Here is a 26205-nt window from a genome sequence, read left to right as displayed (position 1 = left end):
AAAATGCTGATGAGGGGACATTTCCCTTTGCTCTAAATCTTAAATCTTTTAGTGCTTTTGTAATGGAAAATAATTAGTCCATTCATCACAAGAGATACTTTGAACTGACAATAAACATTTCAGTTAGTTTAAGATCATAGCAAATTAATCCATTTCTAATTGACAAATAGGTCTTAACAGGATTTGCTTGGTATGACAAGATTTAGTAGGATGTGACCTGGTAAAATCCCATTTCAGACCTAATCCAAGAAACCTGCAGTGGACAGCAGCCCACGAGGTCCTGAGAAACCTTGGCCTGGAGGAGAACACATGAAAAGAAGGTTTGTTTTTGTAAATTGAAATTTATGAAAGTGTTTAAAAATGAAAGTATAAATCATAATGCACAAAGGATTTTTTTTTTCCGCTTTTCAGAACCCCAGGAGGCTTTGTGTTCTGTGGGAAAAGTATTTCTATACAGTTGCTCCAATGACGGAGTTACCAGCACCCCTGTCCTACTTCCAGAATGCACAGATGTCTGAAGATAACCACCTGAGCAATGCTGTACGTAGCCAGGTAGTGTGTCAGCCTCTGAAACGTCCCCTGACAGACTAAGAGCGCAGGTACCATTTCCTTTCATCTCTGAGAGTCTCAGCGGGTTTTCTTTGCTTCAGCAAATTTCTGTAGCTGTTGAAGTTCACCTGAGGGTAAAGCATTGTGTGCTGGGAACACAAGGTCGTTTAAGACATGGGTATTAATACAGTTCTTCCTTGGCACAGATATTTGTGTTTTTTTTTTTAAAAAAAATAATAGCGTAGGTGTGGGGGTGTCATATGACTTCCATTAGCTTCACAAGGCAGGAGAACTCAGGCAGCAGCAGCTGCTGCTGCCTAAAGCTGATTCCTCTGAGATCACATGTGCCCCTGTCCCTCCATCCAGAATTCATTCTAACACTAATCTTCCCTCCCTTGTTCTTACTATTTCTCTATTTGGTTTGATAATTTTTTATCAAATGAATTGGGTTTGATTGTGATTGCCGCACAGAACTTACACACCATAGTCACTATTATAGGACTTAAGGAAGTAACTGGTTAAAGTTCAGGATCTGTGACGACTCAGGAAACAGTTCTTCAGTTAGATCACCCTCTTTAAACCATGCCAAAAGCCAAGCTTGTCTCTGTTTTTCTGACCCTTGGCCTCTTCCTTGCTTGGACGGGTGTTAGAGAGCTCTTGTAGCTCTACCACGGTGGGCCTTTCTTCATTCTCCACCTTTGCAACTTTGGCTTTTGCCAAGCAAAGGCAACATTTCAAGTAACCTATTCTGCTGGTGCTACAGGCTCGAAGGAGCCCAGCTCTGGCTTTCTTAGTTGGGAAATCTAGCTCCTTTACAGATGTCTGGAAGCACTCATGCCAATAAGCAGGAGCTCAGCTCTGTTGCTTTGTGGACTGAGAATCTTCACCCCAGTCTCCTGCTGCTTCCTCACTGCTTGCTGCTCACCACCACTACCTTGTCTTGTGGTAAATCACTGTCTCAGAGTTTTGAGTGCTTGCACTGTCTGTCTCGTGGAATTTCAGTGAGGGATCTCGAGTCCTGAGGATGTGCTGTAATGCTGGTGTCTTCTTATTTTTTTACCATCTTCTTTTTCTTTCTTGATTGTATTGAGACCCTGGTTCTCTTCCTCTCGGTGACTTATTTATTTATTTTTTTTTTTTGCATGTACCATCAAATCAGATCTGACTGGTACAGGGAGAGATTGTCCCTCCTTTAGCAGAGCATTTGGTGGATTCAAACCATGAACCTCTGGGACTGCAGTGCAGATTCTTGCCACTAGGCCACCAGAGCTCACAATGAGGTGATTTTAAAGCTGAACAGGCTGGAAAAACTGACCCTTCCTACTTCACTGTTCTACACACCTTATTTTCATGGCCCTAATGGATACAGTGTACCTTATTTTAGTAACAAGCTATCCAGTCCCCTTTGTGGGCCACAAACACTTTGAATTTCCATAGTCCTGTCCACTCATGTGTATCCTTGGAGAGGGACATCGTATTTGAAAAGGTGGAGGGTTGGCGAAGAAGAAGAAGACCTTCAGCAAAATGGATTGACACAGTGATGACAGCACTGGTCTCGAGTATGTAGAGATTGTGAGGATGGCACAGGATAGGACAGGGTTCGGATCTCTTGTTCATAGGGTCACTATGAGTATTACTCAACTTGATAGCACCTAACAACAAGGCAGTGGTAGGAGATTAATTCTTTATATACCTTATCCCCTCAGCTGAAGCCTTCTTGAACTTCCTCCTATGTACAGTACCTCATAGTTCCATTCTTTTTTTTTTACAATTGTTAATTTTTTCTTTTCTTGTTCTTTCTGTCTTGTTCTGTCTTGTTAAAATAGATCACCCTTACTTAGATTTTTCTCTTTTCACTTTTTATCCAAGTATAACATATATTTTATTTTATAATTTTAAAATATGTTTTATGTATAACATACATTTTATTTTGTCATTTTAAATGTTCACTGACAGAGTGATTGCACAGTGATGAATGCAAGGCTCTTTGAAGCCCATAGAGAGTTCCGTGGAGAGAGTCAGAGGGTTCTAATTCATAGAGCTAAATCTGGACCTACATCCTTGGGAGCTAATTATTATAGATTGAAACCAGACTCCTTAGATAGCCTGGGAGATGGCTGGAGAATTGGTGAGGTTTTTAGAGGTGGATCTAGAATAGTGGGAGACATAAAGCCAAAAATTTTTGAAGACTGCACTGGGGAGGGTGGACAGACTTCCACTATTGGAACAAAAGAGGCAACACTGGGAAGAGGGTGGAGGTTACCATGAAACTAAATTCTGAATCAGTGAAAACAATTTTGTCATTAAAAGCATTCACAATAGGTTGGAAGACCATTGGCCAGATCAGCTTGAAGTTAGTCCAAGGAATGAAAACTTGAACTAGAGAAATAGAAGACTTGGCAATTCCCTTCATATTCCAGAGATTTAGAATTCCAGTTAATGGTCAAAATGTAGAGGGGATGGAGTGGGAGGAGATTTACAAAGTGACTTTGAAGAAGTAGGGTTAGAATAGCACAAACTGAGGGTGCTGGTCACTATGTGCTGTTTGTGGAGTGGACAACTCCTAAGAACTCTGAACAACTCTTTGGAACCTTGCCCGATCTGCACCATCATTACTAATAGAAAAATTGTGAGTGGAAGAAGAATTGTCTCAAAATACGAATTGACATAGATGGCTGTCCCTTTAGATATGCCAACAAGGGCCAGGTCACACTGAACTACATGACCATTTTTAACACAGGGAAATCAATGTAAAGTGGACATTGAGGGGGAAGGCCACAGACATGCGGCCAGTAAGAAGGTAGTAGTATGTCCCCTGAGAGCATGGGAAGGGAGACAGGAGAGGCTGAGCCACCTTTTGCTGTTTTGCTGTTTTGTTGTTTGTTACTCTATAGTAATAAAGTTCAGCTGATCCTAACTCATGACAACTTGGTAATTGTTGTTGTTAGGTGCTGTCAAGTATGACTCGTAATGACGGTGAACAAAAGGTCTGACCCCTGTTCTATTCTGTGCCAACCTCACACTTCCCGACACACAAGAGCCCATTGCGATAGTCACCGCCTCAGTCCACCTGGTCAAGGACCTTCCTCTCCTTTGCAGACTCTCCACCATGCCCAGCATCATGCTCTTCTCCAAGGAATAGCCCCTCCTAGCAACATACCCGAAGTATGTGAAATGAAGGCTCATCATTCTTGCCTCCAGAGAGCACTCCAGCTTCACCCTCTTTAAGACACACTTGTTTGTTCTTTTGGCTGTTGAAGGATGTTCAGTGCGCTTCTCCAACATCAAAGCTCAAAGACATCAATTCTTCTGTTATTAAGGGGCATTTAAAAACAGATTTTGTAGGAACCTGTTTTAGGTGTCTTGGTGAATTAAAGCATTACCTGTTGGTTTGGAAGCTAAAAAGTTGAGAAATTCAAATCCACCACCCCTCCTCAGAAGTCTGCTCCTATAAAGAAACTTGGAAACTTGATGGAAGGTCACTTGGAGTCAGAATTGACTCCATGACATTCGGTTTGATTTTCATATTTGTTCCCCTGTTAACGCATCTGCTGCTTGATTTTCACCTCTTTGCTGTTAATAAAAGTTAGAATGGAGGGGTAAAGAACGATGAGGGAGGAAAATTTGCAACAATGTATGAATGAAAATCCCAACTTTTCTGTTAAAAATCACGATTCACTAAAATAACAATTAAAAATAAAGCATAATGGATGGGAATGATTGTGTGAGACACAATGTGAATGAAAGGTAGTGTGAAACACAAAGTATATGAACTGTGTAAGTAAGCAAACCAATATAAAATAAAAGTTTTAAAAAAGAAAAGTTAGAATGGAGCCAGATTATGAAGTTCTTTGTATATGGGTATTAAAACTTGAATGTCGCAGGCTTTGTATTAATTTTAAACTGTTTCTTTAAGGAACAATACATCTAGGTCTTTGGATGCCCCCATCCTAACCATGTTGTTGTTGTTGTTATGTGCCATTGAGTTGATTAAGATGCAAAGCAATCATGTAAACAGAAACTCTGAATCTTGCCCTATGCTGGGCCAACCTCATGTCTCTGACACACTTGACACTATTACCACAGTAGCTGTATCAATCTATATCATCCAGGGTCTTCCTCTGCTGTGCTGACCTTCCACTCCCCTATGCATGATGTCCTTCTCCAAGGACTGGTTCCTCCTGTGTCACAATCCTTGCCTCCAAGGAACAACCTCGTTTTGATTCTCCTTCCTAACCATACCAGCTCCCAATTACTTGTTTGTACATTTTCTTTGGATCCCTTTGAATAGAATTCTGAAGCTAAAATCTCGGGAAAATAAACCTCAGATTTTATGTCACTCATCTGCTCCCTACCCCAATTGTCTCTGATCTCATTTTGTTTTTTACCACCTCCTCCTTCCGCACTACTTCCTCAGTTCTGCCTCTGAATCCTTTCTCTTACCACCCCCAGAAGGTTCTTTTTTTTCTCCACTTCATTCCATTCTGGGCTTATGAGTCACCTTATTAGTGAGACTTTCCCTATACAAAACAGATGTCCTCCTCAACTTTCCTCACCATCCTGTACTCTCCCGTGACTGATAATACTTGCCAGCATGCATTGTTGGTGAAGAATATTGAATATACTATGGACTGCCAAAAGAGCAGACACATCTCATAGAGTAAGTGCAGCCAGAATGTTCCTTAGACATGAGAGTAACATGACTTTGTCTCACATACTTTAGACATGTTATCAGGAGAGGACAGTCTTTGCAGAAAGACATCATGCTTGTTAGAGTAGGTCAGTGTAAAGTCCTTTTAAAAAAGTTAAACAGAATCCCTAAGTGATTTATATGCACATAAAAGAAGGAAGAGAAAGTGACTCAGTGGTGATATCAATTGAAGCAGTGACTGCAGCAGTGGGCTCAATCACAGCAGAGCTCAGGAGGCTGACTCAGTGCTGGCCAGCGTTTCACTCTGTGGAGTGAAGGGTCGAGAAGTCAGAACCACCGCAGTGGGGCCTTGCAGCAGCAGCATACATTTCTGATGTGTTCATCTGCTTTTCCCTACTGTGCGTATCTTAGTTACCGATCTAGTACTGCTGTGGCAGACGTGCTGTAAGTAGTTAACTTGTATAAACTTTCTCACCACTTAGGAACCTAGAAATCTGGTCAGTTCTGAAGGACATACAACAAAATTAAAACAAAACCCTACTGGATTCTAATGGATACAAAACAAAGTGAAAACAACATCTCTGGCCCCACATCCCAAAGTTCTGGTTTATTTGTTCTGTGATGAAGTCACATAGTTTGTATTTTTGATCAGGATTGAGGTCATGCCAGTGCTTCTTTCTGGTCCAGAAATGATACTTGGAGAACCATTCTTTCTCTCTCTCTCTCTCTCTCTTTCTCTCTCTCTGTGTGTGTGTGTGTGTGTATGTAAAGGAGCTTTGGTGGTTTAGTGGTAAGGAGTTATGTTGCCAACTAAAGGGTACATGGTTCGAATCTACTAGCTACTCTGAGAGAAAATGATGGACATTGTCTTCTCATGTGGTTTACTGCTTTCTATGAGTTTTGATGGAGGGTCAGCTGTGTATCATTTCCAACTTGATGGTACATAACAACAGTATTTGAATAAAACGAAAGGTGACATTAGAGAAAATACTAGATTTGTAACTTGAAATAAGCTTATACACTTAGGTTTATTCTGACACACATTTACCATCCTTAAATAAAGTGTCAATATCCTTTTTAATTTAGAATAGACTATATAGTCAATCATTTAACTGAAATAAACAACTTATAGTAGTGGTCCATTGGCTTAGAATTATTTTCTTTATAAAGCAGTTGTGAAGAACTTTTTCTTTATATCAGTTCATTGCTGTCTTTTGCTAAGTGTACAACACTAAAGTGTCTTAAGGGTATCTGTAACATTTTCTAAATACAAAGTATTAAGTCATTTGCAAATCTTGGATTAACTGAATTCTTTGTTTCTTATAGCATGGTGAATCAATGTTTTTAAAGTTTTTGAAGTTCACTATGATTTAAAAGACAAACAGAAAGACAATTTGTGAACTACTTAAAGTATCATCTAAGTGAAACCTTTAGGAGAAAAATGAAAAGTAGTAAGCTAAATTTAAGGTAAATTGAGTTGACAGGCCAAATTAGTCATTGATAGTTTTATTGACCTTTTTCTATTATTGCATTCCTTTCCTAGTTAAGTCAAGAAATGAGAAAGAAAAGAATTTAAAATCACAGTGATCTCCAAGGATTATGTTTGTTTTTGAATGCGAGGTATCTAAAATGTCATTTGCACAGATTTTAATATGTTAAGAAAGTCCAAATTCATACCTAATGCACCAGCCACATAAATGTTAAATATTCTTTCTAACCAATTATGTCAGTTCTTCTGGGAAATGACAACATTCCTTGATGTTGGAGTAATATTAAACCGACAGAGTTTGGGCAGGTTCTGGCCAAAATTCTGTGTGTTGTTGGAAACTTACTTCCTATGATTAGTAAATGTTTTCAAGTTTTCCACTTACCCTGCCAATTCTTCAATTAAGCTTCTACTCTAGTTCTTTCTACAGTACAGCCTAAAGAGTCATCTTCTATTTCTAATTGTAAAAATCCAAACAGTATCTATAGTCTTAAGAGTGGTGATACTTTCATGAAAAGAAATAATCATTTATTTAACAAAGGTAGATTATATCAGCATCATATATTACATTGCAACGGAAAAATTACAAGCATTTTTACCATTATTACATGCCAGTATGTGTAAATAATTCAAAGTAAGGAGTAGTGTAGTATGTAAAAGTGTTGGACTGCTAAGCAAATGATTAACAGTTCAAATATAAATGAGAAAAAAATGGACATTTTCCTCCTATAAAGATTTATTGTTGTTGAGTACTGTCAAGTCCAAACTAACCCATAGCTGACCCTCTGGTAAGATTTCAGAGGCAGTTAATTGCATGGGAGGAGATCACCACATAGCAGCAAATGGATTCGAACCACATGCTTTTAGGATTGCAGGCACAGAGCAGAGCCTCAGACACCAGACAGAGAGTAGCTGACTCAGCAGCAACTCGAACAACTCCAGTGGATTAAATGGAAAAACACAGAACACAATATAACTATGTACTTATGCATATTTGTTGAATAACATTAGAAAACAATTTGAGGAAGTTTTTCTTTTGCTTGTAAAATTGCCCTAATTCATATTTAGCAACACAATATTTAAAACCTCATGTGTGGCACTAATTTCCACTAACAAAGTAAAGCAAACTGAGGTAAAGGTTTGTAACACATGATGACATTAGCCTAATGTACCAAGAGTTCTTAAGAAGTCATAAGGATACAAGCAACTCAGTAGGAACATTTAGTCTGTTGGCTGTTGCCATCAAGTCAAAAGGGACTCTAGATGAGCTTCTTGAGGATTTTTTTTTGGGAGGCTGTAAATTGCACAGGAAGAGAGGTCTTTCTTCCTTGGAGCCACTGGTACATTCAAACCATCACAGGATATGAACAAAGAGTTCATAGAAGAACTTGAAATGGAAAAAAAAATACATGGAAACACAGAGATTAGCATGTCCCCTTCGCAAGGATGACACGCAAATTCATGAAGTGTTCCATATTTTTAACTTTTCACCCAAGTCACAATGAGAGTTTAAAAGCAAAAAACAAAACCAAACCACCATAGTTTAAAAAACATTTTTAAGTAACTTCATATTCTCCATGTTCTTATTAGTGGGGCAGAAGAGATTAGAAGTCACTTAATTTATGTGGCACAAATGTTTATTTGTAACATTTCATCTGATTGTAAAAGTAAGCAGTAAAAAGATTAAAAATAAATAAGAAGGTACTACATAGAACTCAAAATAACCCCCACAATTTTTGCCACTTTAGAAATGCTCCCTGCTTTAGAATAGGCATTGGGTTGCTGGATCTGTGCCTGCATCGAGTTCTGAAGTAAAGAGAAGAGCAGAAGAATAAAATTGAAACCCCTGATGTAATGGTGCAGGCACTTTGGGGAATCTGGCTTAACTAGAACTTACTTCCCACAGACTTACCACTTCCTGTAGGACACCACCCGCCCTGAAATGTACACATTTATGTAGTGAGCAATTCCCTCTACTGCCAGTGCTGTGAAGTCGTTTAGAGTAGCTGCAGTTCTGGTTTATATTATCCATGAAGATAGCTTGTAAGTTCTTTCAGAAGTACATATGATGGCTTAGTGGTCAGGAATCACACTGCCAATGCAAGGTGCTTGGTTCAGATCCACCAGCTGCTACCTAGATAGTCAACTCTAAATGTGATTTACTGCCTCTGTAAACCCACTGGGGGATCAGCCATGGGTCAGTTCCAGCTTGACAATACACAAGACCACTTTCTATGTATGAAGGAAATTATATATCTGAAATTTGCCTCAAAGATAATAAAAGAAGGGGGAAATGGGTGGGAAAATAGATGAAATGAGATCAGCCGTTAGTTGCTAATTGTTGAAACTGAGTAATGCACACATAAACCAAATACACCGCATCTCTTGCCATCAAGACCATTCTGATTTAACCTTTTTTCAGACATACAATACTGTCAACTTCACTAATCTTATTCTATAATTGTTTCTGTTAACTGATATTTCCGTCACCATAAACACACTCACTCCTCTAGCAGTTACCTTCTTTCTTCTGCTTCCCAACCTTCAGTGAGGCCGTGAAAAATGCTAACAGGAAGAGACTGCCCATTTTTCTCCCAAGGCGCTGCTGGTAGATTTGAGCTACAGTTTTGGGGTTAGCACAACTTGATTCACACTACACCAGGGCTCCTTGTTCACCCCTAACAACTGCCAATAAATTTTGGTCTCTACATACTTTTCTATTTTTCTCATGCCATATAAAGATCATAGTAAGATCATAAAATATTTGTCCTTTTGTGATGGACCTATTTCAACATAGTTTCTTCATTATAGTGTCTCTCAGAACTTCATTTATCTTGATGACTTAATAGTAACATATTTTTATACAAACAGTGCACATACTCATTACTTTTCCCCAAAATGACATTTTCTACCCCCTACAAGATACTTTTTTAAGCTTCCTAAATTTCTTTTTACAAGTTGTTGTTATGGGCTGTAGAGTCACCTGCAACCCATAGTGACCTATGTCTAGCACCTCTGAACCCTGCCCTGTCCTAAGCCAGTCTCACTAATTCCGACTCACCAAATCCCGTTGCCCCAGCCACTATATCAATCCATCTCTTCCAGGGTCTTCCTCTCCTGTGCTGTCCTTCCACCCTTCCAAGAATGATGACCTTCTCCAAGGACCTGTCTCTCCTGGCCACATGCCTAAAGTATGTGAAACAGAGCATCAAAATCCTGTGCTCCAAGGAGAAACTTGGTTTCACTCTCTCCAAGACAGACTGATTTGTTTTCTTGGCAGTCCATGGTATGTTCATGACTCTTCTCCAGCACCACAGCTCAAAGGCATTGATTCTTCTGTAATCCTTTGTCATTGTCCACTTCTCAGAAGTATAACAAGTAATTGCGAAGACCATGGCCTGGATTAGGCATACCTTAGGCTCTCGACTGACATTGCTTTTCATCACTCTGGAGAGGTCCTTGACAGCAGATTTTCCCAATGTAATTTGATTTTTTTTTGTGATCTACTTTTTGTTTTAAATTGAGATATTAATGAATGCAATTTGATCTTTCCATGTTACTGTTAAAAAACAAATAAAAAAAGAATTAGCATAGTATATTTATGAAAATACCTAGTGAGTTCGGGAAAGGGGTTCTGTTAAGTGCCATACATTTGGCAGACAGATATGGAATACATGTTACTTCTGTAAAAATTGAAAATTTCATTGCATCCATATGCCATATTTTATTGATTCATTCATGAAATGATAGACATTTGAGGTGGTGCTTTTTGATATGATGGGTTGGGTTTTTCCCCCCACTTTAGTTTTTGTGAATAATGCTGCAGTAAACATACTATCTAGCTGCATCACTGCTTTTAAATTCTCAGAATATATACCTAGGAGTAAAATTTCTTAGTCATATGATCATTCTGTTTCATTTTTTTAGGATCTACAATGCTTCTGTTTTTGCCTTTCTCTAGGAAAGGACAAGTGTTGTAGTTTCTCATATTCCCTCCAACATTTATTAATTTATTTTAAAATCTTAGCTGTTCTTTGCTACCCCAGCTTTGCTTGGCAGAATGCAGATGACACTTCCTTCTACTTTTGATTTTCATCTTTCTGATGTCTTAGAGGAAGCTCTGTGCCTGCTGGGTAAGATGTTGTGCTGCCAACCCAAAGGCCAACCCAAAGGCATGCTGGTTGAATCCAGTTGCTGCTCTGCAGAGAAAAATGAGCCATCTCCTCCTGAGCGATTTATTGTTTCTGAAAGCCCTGTGGAGGGTTAGCTGTGAGTTGATTCTGACTTAACGCCACATAATGATAATATTGAGGCCTCAATATGGTTAAGCATCTTTAGTGTGTGTTGGCCATTTGAGTGTCTTTCTTGGTTGAGTGTCTGTGTTTGCCATTTTTTATTCAATTATTTGCCTTTTTGCTATTAAATTACAGAATTTAAACTCTGTCTTAGCTATCTAGTGCTGCTGTTAACAGTAATACCACAAGTGGATGGATTTAATGTGCAGAATTAGTCTTCACAGATCAGGAGGCTAGAAGTCCAGATTCAGGGCTTTCTCTCTGCCTCAGCGGAAGGGCCTTTTAGCATCTCATTGCCAAGCACTGCTTGGAGATCTCAGTTTGTCTTGGTGTTAGTCTTCCCTTGAGTTTAGGAGGTTTGCTTAGGCAGGAACCTTGGACCTAAAGGACATGCTCTCTCTTCTTTTCTCCTGATAGTCAGGGTCTTCCGATAGGATAAAAATCAACGAAAGCCACACTCCAGGGAAATTCCTGACACTGAATCAGAGTTGTGACTGAATGGTGTTCCATCTTCCCTTCCCCATCCTTCCCCCTTACAAATTAACCTAAACTTTTTTCCTTTCTTCTTGTGTACCGTTGAATCAGATCTGACCAACACAAGAGGAGATTGTACCTCTTTCTTCACCGAAGCATCTAGTGGGTGCCTTCGGGATTGCAGCTCAACTTCTTGCCACTAGGCCACCAGAGCTCCCTACCTGAACATTTTAATATTGTCTAACACTGCCTCATTAACAAAGACCTAGATGAAGATTTATAACAGAGAAAAATTAATATCAAATCACAAAATTGAGGACACAGTACTATGAATCATGACTTACCTACTTTCATTTATATTTGGAGTATGGGGACACACACAATGTGTGGACTGCCTTTCTAACTTTAACAACACCACGCCTAGAGGCAGAGTATCCCTAGGGTTCATAGGTTATCTCCAGGGAACTGTACAAAGGCCAATCCTTTCTTTAGAAAGTGCATTGTTTAGACAGCCCAGACTGCTGAGTCAGCCCTCTGTTGCACAAAAAGTCTTTCCTATCTTTTCATCCTTAAGGCTTGAATATCATGTTCTCTGAATGCTGTTCTCACACTATACTGTCTAAAGTAGCCCCATCCCAGGTATTCTTTATCACAGCATGCTGTTTAGAGTACTGTCCCACTCTAGCATTGCTTGCTTGAAGTCACTTCGTGAGAGCGTGAACCTTCTCTGTCTTCTTCATTGTTAAATCCCTGGCCCCAACCCCGTGTCTGGAATATTGCAGGCATTCAGGACTTTTGAAAATAACTACTTCATGAAGTAGTAATTATACTTAGAAACTAAAACAAAGAACTAGCAGCCAGAGAGAACAATGGCAAGGAATATGAATAGTTAATTCACAGAAAAGGTCCTCAGTGTTCTAAGAACAATTAAAAAAAAAAAAGAAAGAACGACACTAAGATACCACATTTCACTTATCAGATTGGTAAAAGTCCAACCATGTAATAATATACTGTGTTGGAAAAGGCATGGTGAAATAGGCACTCTCCTGCACTAATTAGTCTCCAAACTGGTGCACATAGGACAATTTGGCAGTCTATATTGGAATTTCAAATGCATGTACACTTGACTCAGAAATTGTTTTTAGAAATTTATCCTGCAGAAAGGCTCTCATGTGTAATGATTCAAAGGTGCTTGTAAAGATCTTTTCATAAGTATTTTTATTATTTTCTTTTGTTGTAATGTCAGTGAAAGTTTACAAATCATAATGATTTTTTCAATCATTCTTACATATTGCTTTATAACCTTAATCACAATTAATTAAGGGTCACAGGGCCTTGAGTATGCATGAGAAGTGATCCTGAGTATTTCCAACCTGAATTGTTACTGTTTCTCCCCTAATAACCCCCAAAATTGTATTGTCTGTGAGCTCTGTATGGTAATTGGAACAGGTTAGTGGACCCAGCAGTAGAGCAGCAAGGACCCTAGGAGAGATGGTTGGTGTTAGAATTGATATAAGTAGGTGTAGGGGTATGTCTGACCTCATAGGACTCTGCATTAATGCGGGTGGTCTGAGGTGGAATGCTCCTTTGTGAAGTTAGTAGAGGTCAGAGTGCTGCCTCCATGCCAGCTACAGTTTTTAACAGAATATATCTTCATTTCTTTAACCATTCCTCCATTAATGGACACTTGGATTGGTTCATCTTTTTGCTCTTATAAATAATGATGCAGTAAACATGGATGTGCCTGTCAGTTCATGTCACAACTCTTAGTTCTTTAGGCTAGTGGTGATTGGGAGCTCTGGCGGCTTAGTGGTAGGGAATTGTGCTGCCAACTCAAAGGTACTTGGTTCGAATCCAGATGCATGGAAAACAGATGGACATTCTTCTCCGATGTGATTTACTGCTACTGAAAACCTGCTGGAGGATCAGTTGTGTGTTGGTTCTACCTTGATGATGCTCAACAACAATAACCTAGTAGTGGAATTCCTGGATCAAATGGTATTTCCATTTGCAACTTCCTAAGAGCCAGACTGCTTTCCATAGTGGTTGCAGCATTTTATATTTCTCCAGCAGTGTAAGAGAATTTCAGTCTCTCCACACCCACACCCTTGCCAGCATTTGTTGTTTTCAGCAGCATATCTATAACGGAAAAAAATTAGAAGCAACTTTAAATGTCTTTTATTAGATTGGGTAAATAAATCATGAAACATTCATAACCTGGTGATGCAGCTGGTTAAAAATGGTTTGTATGTTTAATTTTGTTTCTTTGAAAACGGAAAAGATTATTCATGTACATATGTGTTTCATTGACTATGCAAAGGCATTTGACTCTGTGGATCACAACAAATTGTGGCTAATCTTGAGGAGAGTGGGAATCCCAGAACACTTGACTATGCTTATGCAAAGCCTATACTTGGACCAGGAAGAAGTCTTCAGAACAGAGCAGGGAAACACTGCATGATTCAAAATCAGTAAGGGAGTGTGTCAGGGATGTGTCTGTCCTGTCTCCATAGCTTTTCAATCTATATGCAGAACAGATCATTCAGAGGGCAGGGCTTTATGAGGAGAAATGTGGCATCAGGGTTGGAGAAAGACTCATCATCAGACCATGTTATGCAGATGATCCAACCTTTATTGCTGAAACTGAGGAGGATCTGAAACGCTTGCTGAAGGAAGTCAAGAATGGATTGAAGCGCAACATCAAGAAGACAAAGATTCTCACCACTGGGCATTGGCAGTACCATGATAGACGGAGAAGATACTGAGATTATTAACAGTTACAGCTTTCTTGGCTCCCCAGTCAATACTCTTGGCATCAGTAGTCAGGAAATCAAAAGATGAATTGCACTTGGAAAATATTCTTTCAAGGACCTCTCCAGAGTACTAAGGAGTATGATGTCAATCTGGATAGTAAGGAGTGCCTTATCCAGACCATGGGCTTTGCAATTACTTGGTATGCATCAGAGAGCTGGAGAGTGACTAAGGATGACACTAAGAATTGATGCCTTTGAGTTATGGTGCTGGAGAAGATTCTTGAACATACTATGAACCACCAAGAAAATACATGTCTTGTTTTGGAGAGGGTGAGACCAAGTTTCTCCTTACAGGATAGGATTTTGAAGCTCTGTCTCATACTTTGGACACATGGCCAGGAAGGATCAGTCCTTATAGAAGGATATCATGCTTGAAAGGTTAGAGAGTAAGACCCCCGGATGAGATGGATTGATACAGTAACTGAGACAGTGGGTGTAGGTGTGTTGGAGTCAGTAAGATTGGCTCAGGATAGGGCAGGCTTCAGAGCTGTTGTATATAGGGTCACTATGAGTTGCAGGCAACTTGACAGCACATAACGGCAACAACAATGTGAAAAATCACTGAGCTACATAAAACTAACTCATAGACATTGAATCTGAACCAACTTATAGCTGACCCTTGTGGGTTTTCACAGGCTGTCTGGAGGGAAAATATAGCAGTTACCCCAAGGCCTGAGAAACCTGATGGTGCCAAGGGCAGCCAGGACAAAGATCAGACCAAATAATAAATCATGATAATGCTCTGGGCCTGATCACGAAAGCCCTGACCCAAGTTAATTAACGGCCCCAAGTTCCAAGAGGTACCATCTTCACTAGACCTCCCCAAGACCTCTATAAAAAGAAACTGCCCCTAACTGTGGGCACACTATTCTGACTTTCTCTCCTCGTGAACCCTTGGCATCCCACTCAGGCTATGCAGTAAAGGCCTGTTTTTTTCTTGGGACCAGTTTTCTCTGTCTCTCTGTCTCTCAACTCTCTTTCTTACACTGTCAGTTGTGCAAGAGAAAAAAGCCAAGATGCCCTTCATTTTCATCATATGGTATGGGAGGAGATTGCACATCTTTCTTCCAAGTAGGTTCAAACACTGAGGTTTTGGGTTGACAGTACAACTCCTTACCAGTAAACTACCAGAACTCCCTAAAATATAGGTAGTTCCCAGTTAAACTGGGTTCTGTTGTGTTTCTACCTTAGTTCAGTTCTAAAGTCAAACATGTATTATTGTTAAGTGCGGTCGAGTTGTAGGCGACTCATAGCGACCCTATGAACAAAAGACATGGACACTTGTATAACTTTCTTCCTTTCTCCAGGTTCATAGGGTTTCCAGAGGCAAGCCATTTCGGAAGTGGATGCCACTCCTGCTTCCAAGCTTGTTTTAATCGGGGAGCTCCACCAAACACTGTACCATGCGTGGGTAACTGTTAACACGTTTAACACATCAGTGTCTGTTCTCTATTTGTTAGGACCCTGTGTAGGAGTTTTGCAGTTCCTCCTGTTGCAGTTGCTCCTGTGCTTGAGGCCTTTGTTGTAACACTCATAAGAATTTTCCTCTTTTCCTCCAAAAACCCTCTACTTCTTTTTTCTCTCTTTAAGATCAGGGAGTTACTTACTTCCTGACTTGCCAACTGAAGGCAGGGCACTAGGCCCTTTCCCTTCCCCACCCCTCCTTTATTCCACCAGTTACCTACGCCATCTTAAATCTTCTGTCTCTTCTGGTGTTAGTGCCAAGAAACTTGCCTTTCCCTGGGGACCATCTTTTCAAAAAAGTTTTGACTAGTACTCCTGGAGAGGAAGGGCTTAAGTGAACAATTGTGTGGAACAGCTGAGATTCAGAGTCAACCTTAGAGGCAGTAGGGGGCCGGGGTGGATTGTTTAATGTTCATATAAAGCAGAACATCAGCTGATATTCTTATATGTTAGACTTAACCCAGTTAAACTATTGATACAGCTTATATAACAGCTGTGGTGTCACACAGATTTTTAAATCTAGAGACATGAATAGATTCCTGCCTCAGCTGTTTTCTAGCTGTGACATTTGGGGCAAGTTGAATTTTTTTGTTGTTGTTGGCAAATTGATTTTTGTGTTCTAACACTTCCAGGGTATTGAAATTAGTAAGTTAATGTGGGAATACTTTTTAATTAAATGCTAAGAAGAAACTATTGTTACTTAGGTTTTTGCTTCTAGTAGCTCAGCATTTATTGTGTTTCAGTTGGAACCAGCCCATAGCTGACCTTTGGCAGATTTTCAGAGGCTGTAGATCACATGGGAGGTTGTCCATCTTTCTCCTAAGCGCCATCTGGTGGATTCAAACCACCTGTCTTAGGGTTGGCTGCGCAACTCTTTACCCACAAACATTCTGTAAACATTGGCCTGTGATGGAACGTTGTTAGTCTGATGACTTAGTTGCTTCCAAAGGGGAAACAGTATGAGTTTCTTCAACTCTTCTGCCCTTCACTATCTGTCACTGTATCCCTGTCTCCTAGACCTGCCTTCCACATAACCATCACCCATTCTGATTGTACTGGACTTTGGTCACTTTAGTCACTTGTGTTCAGTAAAAATAATTTTCCTTGCTGAAAAGCATTTGGGCTTTGGAATGCTTTCCTTTCCATTCTTCATAGCTGGATCTTTATAATTTTCTTTTTAGGTCAGAGAGTTACTTCTTTCTTCCAGACTGAGGAAGGGGGAGCCGTGAAGCCTTTCCAAGGCCAGCTTCTCTTCTTTTGTTTCCCTCTTAATTTTTTCCCCCATGTTAGCATGTTAGACAGGTATTGTGCTGATATCATAACAAGGCGTAAGGAAGGCAGATGTCATACAAAAGAATAAACACCCAGTCATCACCTTTATGAAACGAAAAAAGAGCTGTTTCCTTTTTTATCCCCAAACACCAGCACTATTTCCTTTGTTTCTCCAGCCTCTTCTCTGACAGTCAACGCCATTCCTTGATCTAACAAGTATATTCCAGTCTCAGCTCTAAAATAGCCTTTCGAAGCTTACTTCCCTATTGTCACATAATCATTTTCTCAAATAGACTCCTTCAAAGAATCATTGCTTCTCCTGTCTTAATTTCCATTCATTCCCAGTCCATTATCATTTATGATCTGATCTTCATCATTATGCTTTTATAAGAACCTTGTCATTGCCAAATTCAGTCTCAGTGCTTATCTTTTCTTACTGTTGATGAATTTGTTCCTCCTTCAACATCCAAAAAATGTAATAGTTATTGGTTTGATTTGGTTTTTCTCTCCTCCATCCCCCATCGTTCTCATAATCTCTTTTGTCTCCCATTATCTGTTCATTATGTGTAGGGGTTTTTTTCCACAGTTACCCTTAGGTTATCTCCATATTTTTCTATAATTGTCTACATAAATGACTAACAAGTTCAGACTGTTCCTGTGTCCAATCAGTGCTTTGTCCTTGAAATTTCATTCATTTCCATAGATATATGAACTAGTGACTTTTTCTTTCTTCCAAGTTTGAAATGTGTTACAGACTCTGGATGCTGAAACTTCAGATTTGCTCATCTCCCAAACATAAAGCATCTCTCCTCTCCTCCAGCCTGTTCCTCTTCTGGTGTTGCCTATTTCGTTCTACCACCATCTTTTTATTTCTGGTGGTAGAAACATCAGAGTCATCCTTGACTCTTTCTTGACCACTCTCATCTCATTGCCACAAAGTTCTGTCATTTCCACTTCTCAAATATCTTTCTCATGCATTTCTTATTTTTCATCACCATTCTTTCAGATGTCTTAAAAATGAGACATAGTCTATGTATGTGACTTCCTCCAGTTCAGCAGTTTTTATTATTCTCTACTGCCTGCAAATTAAAGTCTAAAAACCTTGGCATAAGATACAAAATTCTTCACAACTGATTCTCGAGATACCTCAGGAATGTTCCCTAGTTTTCTGAATAGATCTTACTCTTCTCTTTCTCTTACGTCTGTTCCTGCTGTCTTTACAGGAAGCCTCTTACTTTCCATTAATTTTTATTGTTTGAAGCCCATTCATACTCCATTCTTTATTCTTTTTGTCATTTGTTTATTTTTTTTTCATTGTCTTTCTCTCCACCATTTTAACTGTTTTTTTTCTCTCCTCTCCTTTTGCATCCTTGTTAACTACTGACAGAACAGCTGATGGATACAAAGTGCTTGCCTTTAGGTTGGCAGCACAACTCCCTACCCATCAGACCACCAGAATGCCATACTTATTACTAGCTGTGACTGTTTTCGCTCTTGTCATAGGATGCTAATGTGGTGACTGTGAGAATGAAATGTAAAACACACATAATTAATAGTAGTAATGCTCAAAGTAGTAGTTATGCCCTGTAGTAAAAAAGAGGGACAGGAGTGGAGTATTCTCAGAGATTTTCCTAATAAGTCAAGTTAATGATATCTTACTATCAGCAGTTACTGTCAATCTACTTTCATCTCCTGGTTACTACAGAGGGAATAGTTTCTAGGGAGTTGTACTGAAAACCAAAGGCGGCTAATCATTCTGGTGATTCACATCCACCATCCACTCTATGGGAGAAAGATGAACAGTCTCCCTTGTAGTTTGTAGCCTTGGAAAACCTCCTGGAGAATCAGCTGTGACTTGGTTCCAACTCAACAGCAATGAATTTTTCTGATATTTACTTCAAGTAAAGAGCAGGAGGCTATGTAGGCAGATGACACAACCCTGCTTGCCGTAACTGAGGAGGACCTGAAGTGCTTGCTGCAGAATGTCAAGGACTGCAGCTTTCAATATGGATTGAAGCTCAGCATCAAGAAAACCAAGATTCTCACAACCGGGCCAATTGGCAGTGTCATGATGGATGGGTGAAGAGAGTGAGATTGTAAATAGCTTTAGTTTGCTTGGCTGTACAATCAACACTCTTAGCACCAGCAGACAGGAAATTAAAAGATGGATTGTATTGGGAAAGTCTGCTGTCAGAGACCTCTCCAAACTACTGAAGAGCAACAGTGTCATTCTGGATACTAAGATGTGCCTGATACAGGCCATGGTCTTTGCCATTACTTGCTATGGATCAGAGAGGTGGACAAGGACCAGGAATGATAGAAGGAGAGTTGATACCTTTGAGCTGTGGTGTTGGAGAAGAGTATTGACTATACCATGGACTGCTAGGAGAACAAATAGGTTTGTCCTGGGGAGGGTGAAGCCATGCTGCTCCTTGGAGGCAAGGGTTCTGAAGCTCCATCTGACATACTTTGGACATGTTGCAAGGAGGGATCAGTCCTTGGAGAGGGATGTCATGCTTGGGAGGGTGGAGGGACAGCACAGGAAAAGAAGACCCTTGATGAGATCGATTTATTCATTGACTGGGGTAATGGGGTTAGGTGTGTCAGAGACAGTAAGATTGGCAAGGGATAGAGGAGGGTTTGGGCCTGTTGTACTTAGGGTCGCTATAAGTTGCAGGCGACTCAATGGCACACAAAAACAATCACAATCTAAACCTAACTCACGCTCATCATGTTGATTCATAATAGGAATACCAGTGTTCCTGAACTTATTATAATAGGAGAAGAGACAACTTGCATAATAGAAAAAAGGTGAAGTGAAGGTAAAGATAAAGGTAGTGAAATGGTTTCTGCACTATGAAGCTGAGGAAAGTAGTAGCGAAGAAAGGTTCAGATTTCTTCGTTCAGTAAGTTACCACTCTTACTCTTGGTTTTTCACTCTTATTCTGTGCTAGACACTAAGGGAGAAGGATCAGGCTGGCCACTGGGATTGTTTGTAGGCTTACAAGCAATTTTTTTAACTGAAATTTCTTTTTAGGTAGTTGTAAATCATCTGTAATTCTAAGAAATAATACAGAGAGATCTCTAGTACTTCATTATGAGAATTTTAAAGTGTTATTAATGTTGAAGATAAAACAGTTCCTTGCCTATCAGAAATCATGGATAGGAAATACGTGATGAATTTTTTAAAAGTATGATTACTGAGCTAGCCCGTGCAGAAATCGTGCAAAAGTTAGTCTTTAAGCCAGACCTCCCAAGAGGAGTAGGATTGTATCAGCTTGAGACTGGAAGGGAAAGAGGAGGTAAGCCAAGGCCAAGTCGGGGGAGGACACTGATGCATCACAGAATGAAGTAGCATTCTGGACATTTCAGCTTTACACTTCTGAAAGTTGATTTCCCCCTTGTCTCAAGTTCTTAGAACTCGGGTAATGACGGACCTGGATTTAATCCCAGGTCTAATTGTTACATGTTTCTGCTTTTGACATAGAATATTTTTATTTTTAAGAGAGCCTGGCATGTTGAAAGAGGTTTTTTTGTTTCTAGAATGACACCAGAGAACGGCAGCGTCATGAGCACAGTGAGAGGCGGCGGCATGGCAACCCAGAGCCGATATCAAATGGACAGCCCCAGGGTCACACGCGGCAGGTGGTGGAGCAAGATGAAGAAGACGATGAAGAGCTGACATTGAAATACGGCGCCAAACATGTCATCATGCTCTTCGTTCCAGTGACTCTCTGCATGGTGGTGGTTGTGGCTACCATCAAATCTGTCAGCTTTTATACTCGCAAGGATGGGCAGCTGTATGTATGAACATTTTGTTTTATTATTCTCAGAGCTAACATACCTTTCCTTCATAATATGCCATCATCACATTGAAAGATTCTGCATTAAAGGGCTTGAGGACCCAAGGATCTGGCTTCTCTGATGGTCAGAAGCAGTTAAGAGAGTGAGGGATCATTTATTACTTGATGCATTAGGGGAGAAAACCAAAGATGCAGAGTTACTTTTCCTGGGAAATATCACTAGGCAGACCTAAATTTATTGGGAATTGAGTAAATAAAGCATGGAGTGGAGATCTTTACTACTTCAGTGTTGCTGAGACCATTGCCTAGAATGGGCTTTCCTTGTGAAATTTTGCTAGGTAAATTACTTCCCTTACCCATTTTGGATTAAATATTAAGTCCTCATAGATAATTAATTTGCCTTATCCTCCAAATAGAATGAATCCTTCCTGGTATTCTTTGTCATAGCAACCTGCTCTTTTTCACGTATCCCAATTTGCAAACAGTAAACTTATTTGTGTTATTTAATTCCTAATTTTCCTTGCAGACTATAAGCTACAGGAGAGTACTTTCTCATCAGGGCAGGCACATCATAAATATTCAGTATATCCTTAAAGGAAGAATAAATTAATGCATGCTGCCACTCTGTGGACTCTTAAGGGCAGTTTAGATTCACTGACGTCTATGAGAACAGTGTTTTCGTTTAAATTTAGAATTTTACTCTTAATTCTGCCCCTAGCTTAATGTCCAAAAAACTATGTGGTGTTCTGAAAGCCAAGATTTAAACCTTGTAGCGTATAGGCCAAACCAGTAAATGAAGAACAAGTATTAGAGACAGTAGCCTGAAGTCATGTTTGGTTTGATTACAGAACAGAAATCAACAAGCCTGGCCTACCAATTGTTTTTATAAATAAAGCTTTATTGGAACATGATCATGCTCATTCATTTATATATTACCTATATTTTCCCTTTAAACAATGGGTTCCTGATGTCTATTACAGAAAATAAAAATGGCTAATTTAAATGTTACTCATGTAATTTATATCTTTCCTAAAGAGAAGGTAGTTAATCTGGATTGGTAGAACAGTGTCAAATCATAAATGACTCTTTGGTTTCTGTCTTACGTATCATTTTAAGGTCAAGTATGACTGCTGGAACCCAACCTTTATTCCAAGACCAGAAAAGGGGGCAAGAGTTGATGAAAAGACACAGGACACACCTCAGCAAAATTCATTTCTTTCCTAGAAATTCCTCACAATACCTCTTCTTATATCTCAGTTGATTTGTACTTAGATTCATGGACTCACCTAATTGTGAGGAATTGAGAATTGATGTCTTAAGCTTGGGAACATAATCTAGTCTCATGGGACAAATCAGTCAGTTGGCATGACAAGGTTCATAATGATGATGCTCTGTGTCCTATTTAGAGTAGGTAAGTAGTATCTGAGGTCTTAAAGGCTTGCAAGCGGCCATTTTAAGATATAGTTGCTGGTCTCTTCTCTCTTAGAGCAGAAGATAATAAAAGAAAACCAAAGACTCAGAGCAGAAACTAGTTCAGTCCATCTAAACCACGATCTCTTCTAGCGTAAGAACTAGTTGGTGCTTGCTCCCACAATGAATATTTTAACGAGGGACACAGTAGTAGGTCCTTTGTAGAATGGAGGAAAAATGTAGTACAGAATTCAGAGTCCTATAAAATACATGGAACTGACAAAGTAGAGAAATTCTGAAACTAAAATACCCTTTGAAATTGGAATTGAAGTTGTTCCTGGAGATCACCTTTAGCCAAATAATAGATTGGCTTATTAATCAATAATATTGTCCTTGAGGAATCATCTATTTGATACCAAATACAGAGGCAACAGGGAAAAGACAAAAGAGGGACAGGGAAGCTGTATCAGTGGACACAAACAGCCAGAATGAGAATGCTGGCATATTATAAAAATTGTAATGAATGTCACAGAACAGTTTGTATAAAAATTGTTATGACATGCCATGTAAACTTAAAACTTGGGGAGGGGTGTATATATATGTATATATCCCTTTTGTTTAAAAGTCGATTGGATCCGAGGGTCTAGTGTTATTTTATTTTGGTGGGACATAAGTTGTGCAACACTACTCAGTCAGTTTTCTGCACTGAGGTAATCTGGGCTTGTTGTGATGCTGAACCTTGTGTCATTGGGGGGTCAAATGCCGTAATAACTCCCATGGTGGACAGTGTTTGGTGGAGCTCCCAGTTTAAGATAGATTTGGAAGCAAGAGTGGCATCTACTTCCTAAACCACATGCCTCTAGAAACTCGGTGAAGTCGGAGAAACGATGGTAGTTATAGAAAGGCTTTAAGCCTTTGGTTCATCGGGTTGCTATGAGTCGTCCTTGGCTCAATGGCAGTAAACAACAACATGTAAACTTATGTACATTGAAGACACAATAAAATATTTTTTTAATGGAATTATTTTAGCTGAGACCAATGACACCTAGACTACAAGTGTTCTTATATAAACAAGAAACAAAGATAGTTATGTGATGTTATATCAGTACAACACTAGTCACAGTCACCTTGTAAATGAAAGAAGATAATTAGAAGCACTATTGCCTCCTCTGCAACCATTTAAAGACTAGGTAGTTTATGTAGAAGAATCTGGCTCTTGATAAAGTCACTGATAAGCTGCAGAGAAACAGCGTTTGGCAAGGTAATTATTTAACATAAAGCATCCACTAGATGGAGCTAGTGTCTGACTCACGTGAAGTCTGTTCTCAATATTTCTAGAGATTGTTTTTGAAGCAGTTATTTTTTAGTATAACTACAGAGGGTCAAGGATTGCAGCCTTCAATATGGATTGAGACTCAAATGTCAAGGCAAAGACCACTGGACCAATTGGCAGCATCAGGATGGGTGGTGAAGAGATTGAGATTGTTCACAGCTTTAGTTTGCTTGGTTCCACAGTCAACACCAGGAGCCAGGAAATTAAAAGACGTATTGCAATGGGAAAGTCTGCTGTTAGGGACCTCTCCAAAGTACTGAAGAGCAATAGTGTCTCTGGAGACTAAGGTGCATCTGATACAGGCCATGGCCTTTACAATCACTTGTTATGCGTCAGAGAGTTGGACAATGACTAGGGAGGAAAAAAGGAGAATTGATGCCTCTGAGTTGTGGTGCTGGAAAAGAGTATTGAGTGTACCATGGACTACTAAGAAAACAACAGATTGATCCTGGAGAGGGTTAAACTGGGCGACTCCTTGGAGGCTAGGATTCTGAGGCTTCGTCTGACATACTTTGGGCATGTTATAAGGAGGGACTGGTCCTTGGAGAGGGACATCATGCTTGGGAGGGTGGAGGGACAGTGCAGCCAGGGAAGACCTTCTATGAGGTGGATTGATTCAGTGACTGAGGTAATTGGGCTGGGTGTATTGGAGACAGTGCGAGTGGCACAGGACAAAGCAGGGTTTAGGGCTGTACATAGGGTCACTATGAGTCGCAAGAGACTTGACGGAGCATAACAACAACAAACATTTTCTTATGTAGAAAATTCTTGATTATAATTTTTTTTTTTTATTATAATTTTGAAAGTGACTTAAGTGTTAGTTGAGGTGGATCGGCACAAGGCAAGGTCAGAAAAGGGGGCCGCTGCTCCTCTATACTATAAAACAAACAGAAAGAAGTGTTAGTTGAAGCAGGTTAAAACTCTGGTGTTGCAAGTAGTCTAAGGTAGCCAATAACCCTTGTCTGTGATTGTGTTTTGTTTTCTTCTAGAATTTATACACCATTCACAGAAGACACCGAGACTGTGGGTCAAAGAGCCCTCCACTCGATTCTGAATGCCACCATCATGATCAGTGTCATTGTCGTCATGACCATCCTCCTGGTGGTTCTGTACAAATACAGGTGCTATAAGGTGAGCGTGAGACACAGCTCTCGTTACCCTGGTTTCATTCTGTTATTGTCTTTTCCCATCACAAGTAACTTCCTTGGATTAATAAATAGTAAGGTTTTATATTCTTTTTTTTTATTAGTCCATCCTTTATAAAACATATTAAAGGGAATTATTCAGAAGGAAGAAGGTATCACTTGGAAATATAGATTTATACAAAGCAATGGAGAGTACTGTGAATAAGTACATTAGATGAAGACATAAGATTTTTTTCCTTATTCTTTAAATCTAATCAAAAGATATTTGTTTAAACCAAAGAATATAAAAATATAGTGTGGGATATATTACATATATAAACATAGAATATATGACAACAATCCAACAAAACTGAGAGAGAAATAGAAGTACACTATTATAAGACAGTGAATGTGAAGTGATGTAACACAAGTTAAATACATGTGATATGAACCCAAAGTCAATGACTAAAACAGTAAAAGAAAGAATTATAGAAAGATCATACACTTAAACCTATTATCCATACTGAAAACCACATTAAATTTAAATGGTCTTGCTACTCCAACAAAAATCAAATGAGATATAGGAATGGTAGTATAAAACAAAAAGTCTTGGGAGCTCTGGTGGCCTAGTGGCAAGGAGCTGCAACTACAATCCCAGAGGCGAACGGTTCGAATCCACCAGATGCTCTGCCGGGGAAGGAGGGACAATCTCCTCCTGTACCAGTCAGATCTGATTTGACGGTACACACACACACAAAAATAATAAAATTTTAAAAAAAAACTAAACCAAAAAAACAACAAAAAGTCTTTCATTAAAATCACAATCAAAATAAAACATTAAAAAACCCAAAATGCATGTCAGTGAAACACGAAGTAAATGAAAGAGTTTAGAAAACACAGTATACATGAATGAAATACAATGTATATGAATGATTAGATGCAAACCAATAAAACATTTTAAAAAATCAGATGAGATAAAAAGACAATCCCACTCTAACAAAACACACAACACCCAAGTAGATTAAAATTAAAAGCATGGGAAAAGGTATATCATGATATCACAAATAAAGTATGGATGAGTAAATTTTGTTGGGGGGTTTTTTGTTTTGTTTTTTTTTTTTATTTTGTCGTTTTATTTAAATTTATTATTAATTTCAGTAAAAATTTGCAGAGACTTTGGATTTCCATTCATTCATTGTTGTACTTTTCTCCCCTCCCAAACCTTCCCCCTAGTACACTACCCTCTTGGAAAAGTAAAAGAAAAATTTTTTCATTGTTTTACAAACCCTCTCCTAGTTCCACTCCACCATGTAGCCTTCGCTCTAGACTTCTGTCATGACAAAAATACCTGATCACATATCCCTTTTAAACAGTTTTCTCCTTCATATGTTTCAATGCAGTATACAGTATATCCGTCTTTCTCAGTCTCTCCTCAACCCCAAGGTCAGTCCTGTTTTACAACAGTGGTACCATGCAGTATTTGTTCTTTTTTGACTGAGATACTTCACTCAGCATAATGTCCTCCAGAGTC

The 26205-nt window shown here is 39.3% G+C and overlaps 1 protein-coding gene across 2 annotated transcripts in view; it reads left to right on the top strand.

The window, feature by feature from the left end:
• The first annotated feature begins 237 nt into the window (after window positions 1–237).
• PSEN1 (presenilin 1) overlaps window positions 238–26205 on the top strand; it is a 75065-nt gene continuing 49097 nt past the window's right edge. Inside the window, exons 1-4 of one of the 2 annotated variants that reach the window (XM_006884706.1) lie at window positions 238–320; window positions 412–540; window positions 20548–20804; window positions 24540–24681. In XM_006884706.1, coding sequence (XP_006884768.1) covers window positions 466–540; window positions 20548–20804; window positions 24540–24681 — 474 coding nt within the window. In that variant the 5' untranslated portion in view covers window positions 238–320; window positions 412–465. Of the gene's footprint in view, window positions 321–411; window positions 553–20547; window positions 20805–24539; window positions 24682–26205 lie in introns of those variants that run through there. The other variant, XM_006884707.1, reaches the window with a different exon arrangement.

This window comes from Elephantulus edwardii, unplaced genomic scaffold, assembly GCF_000299155.1.
Source record: "Elephantulus edwardii isolate Elephantulus edwardi_28Jun2011 unplaced genomic scaffold, EleEdw1.0 scaffold00037, whole genome shotgun sequence".
NCBI classification, from domain to species: Eukaryota; Metazoa; Chordata; class Mammalia; order Macroscelidea; family Macroscelididae; genus Elephantulus; species Elephantulus edwardii.
This window is presented reverse-complemented; position numbering and strand designations above follow the sequence as displayed.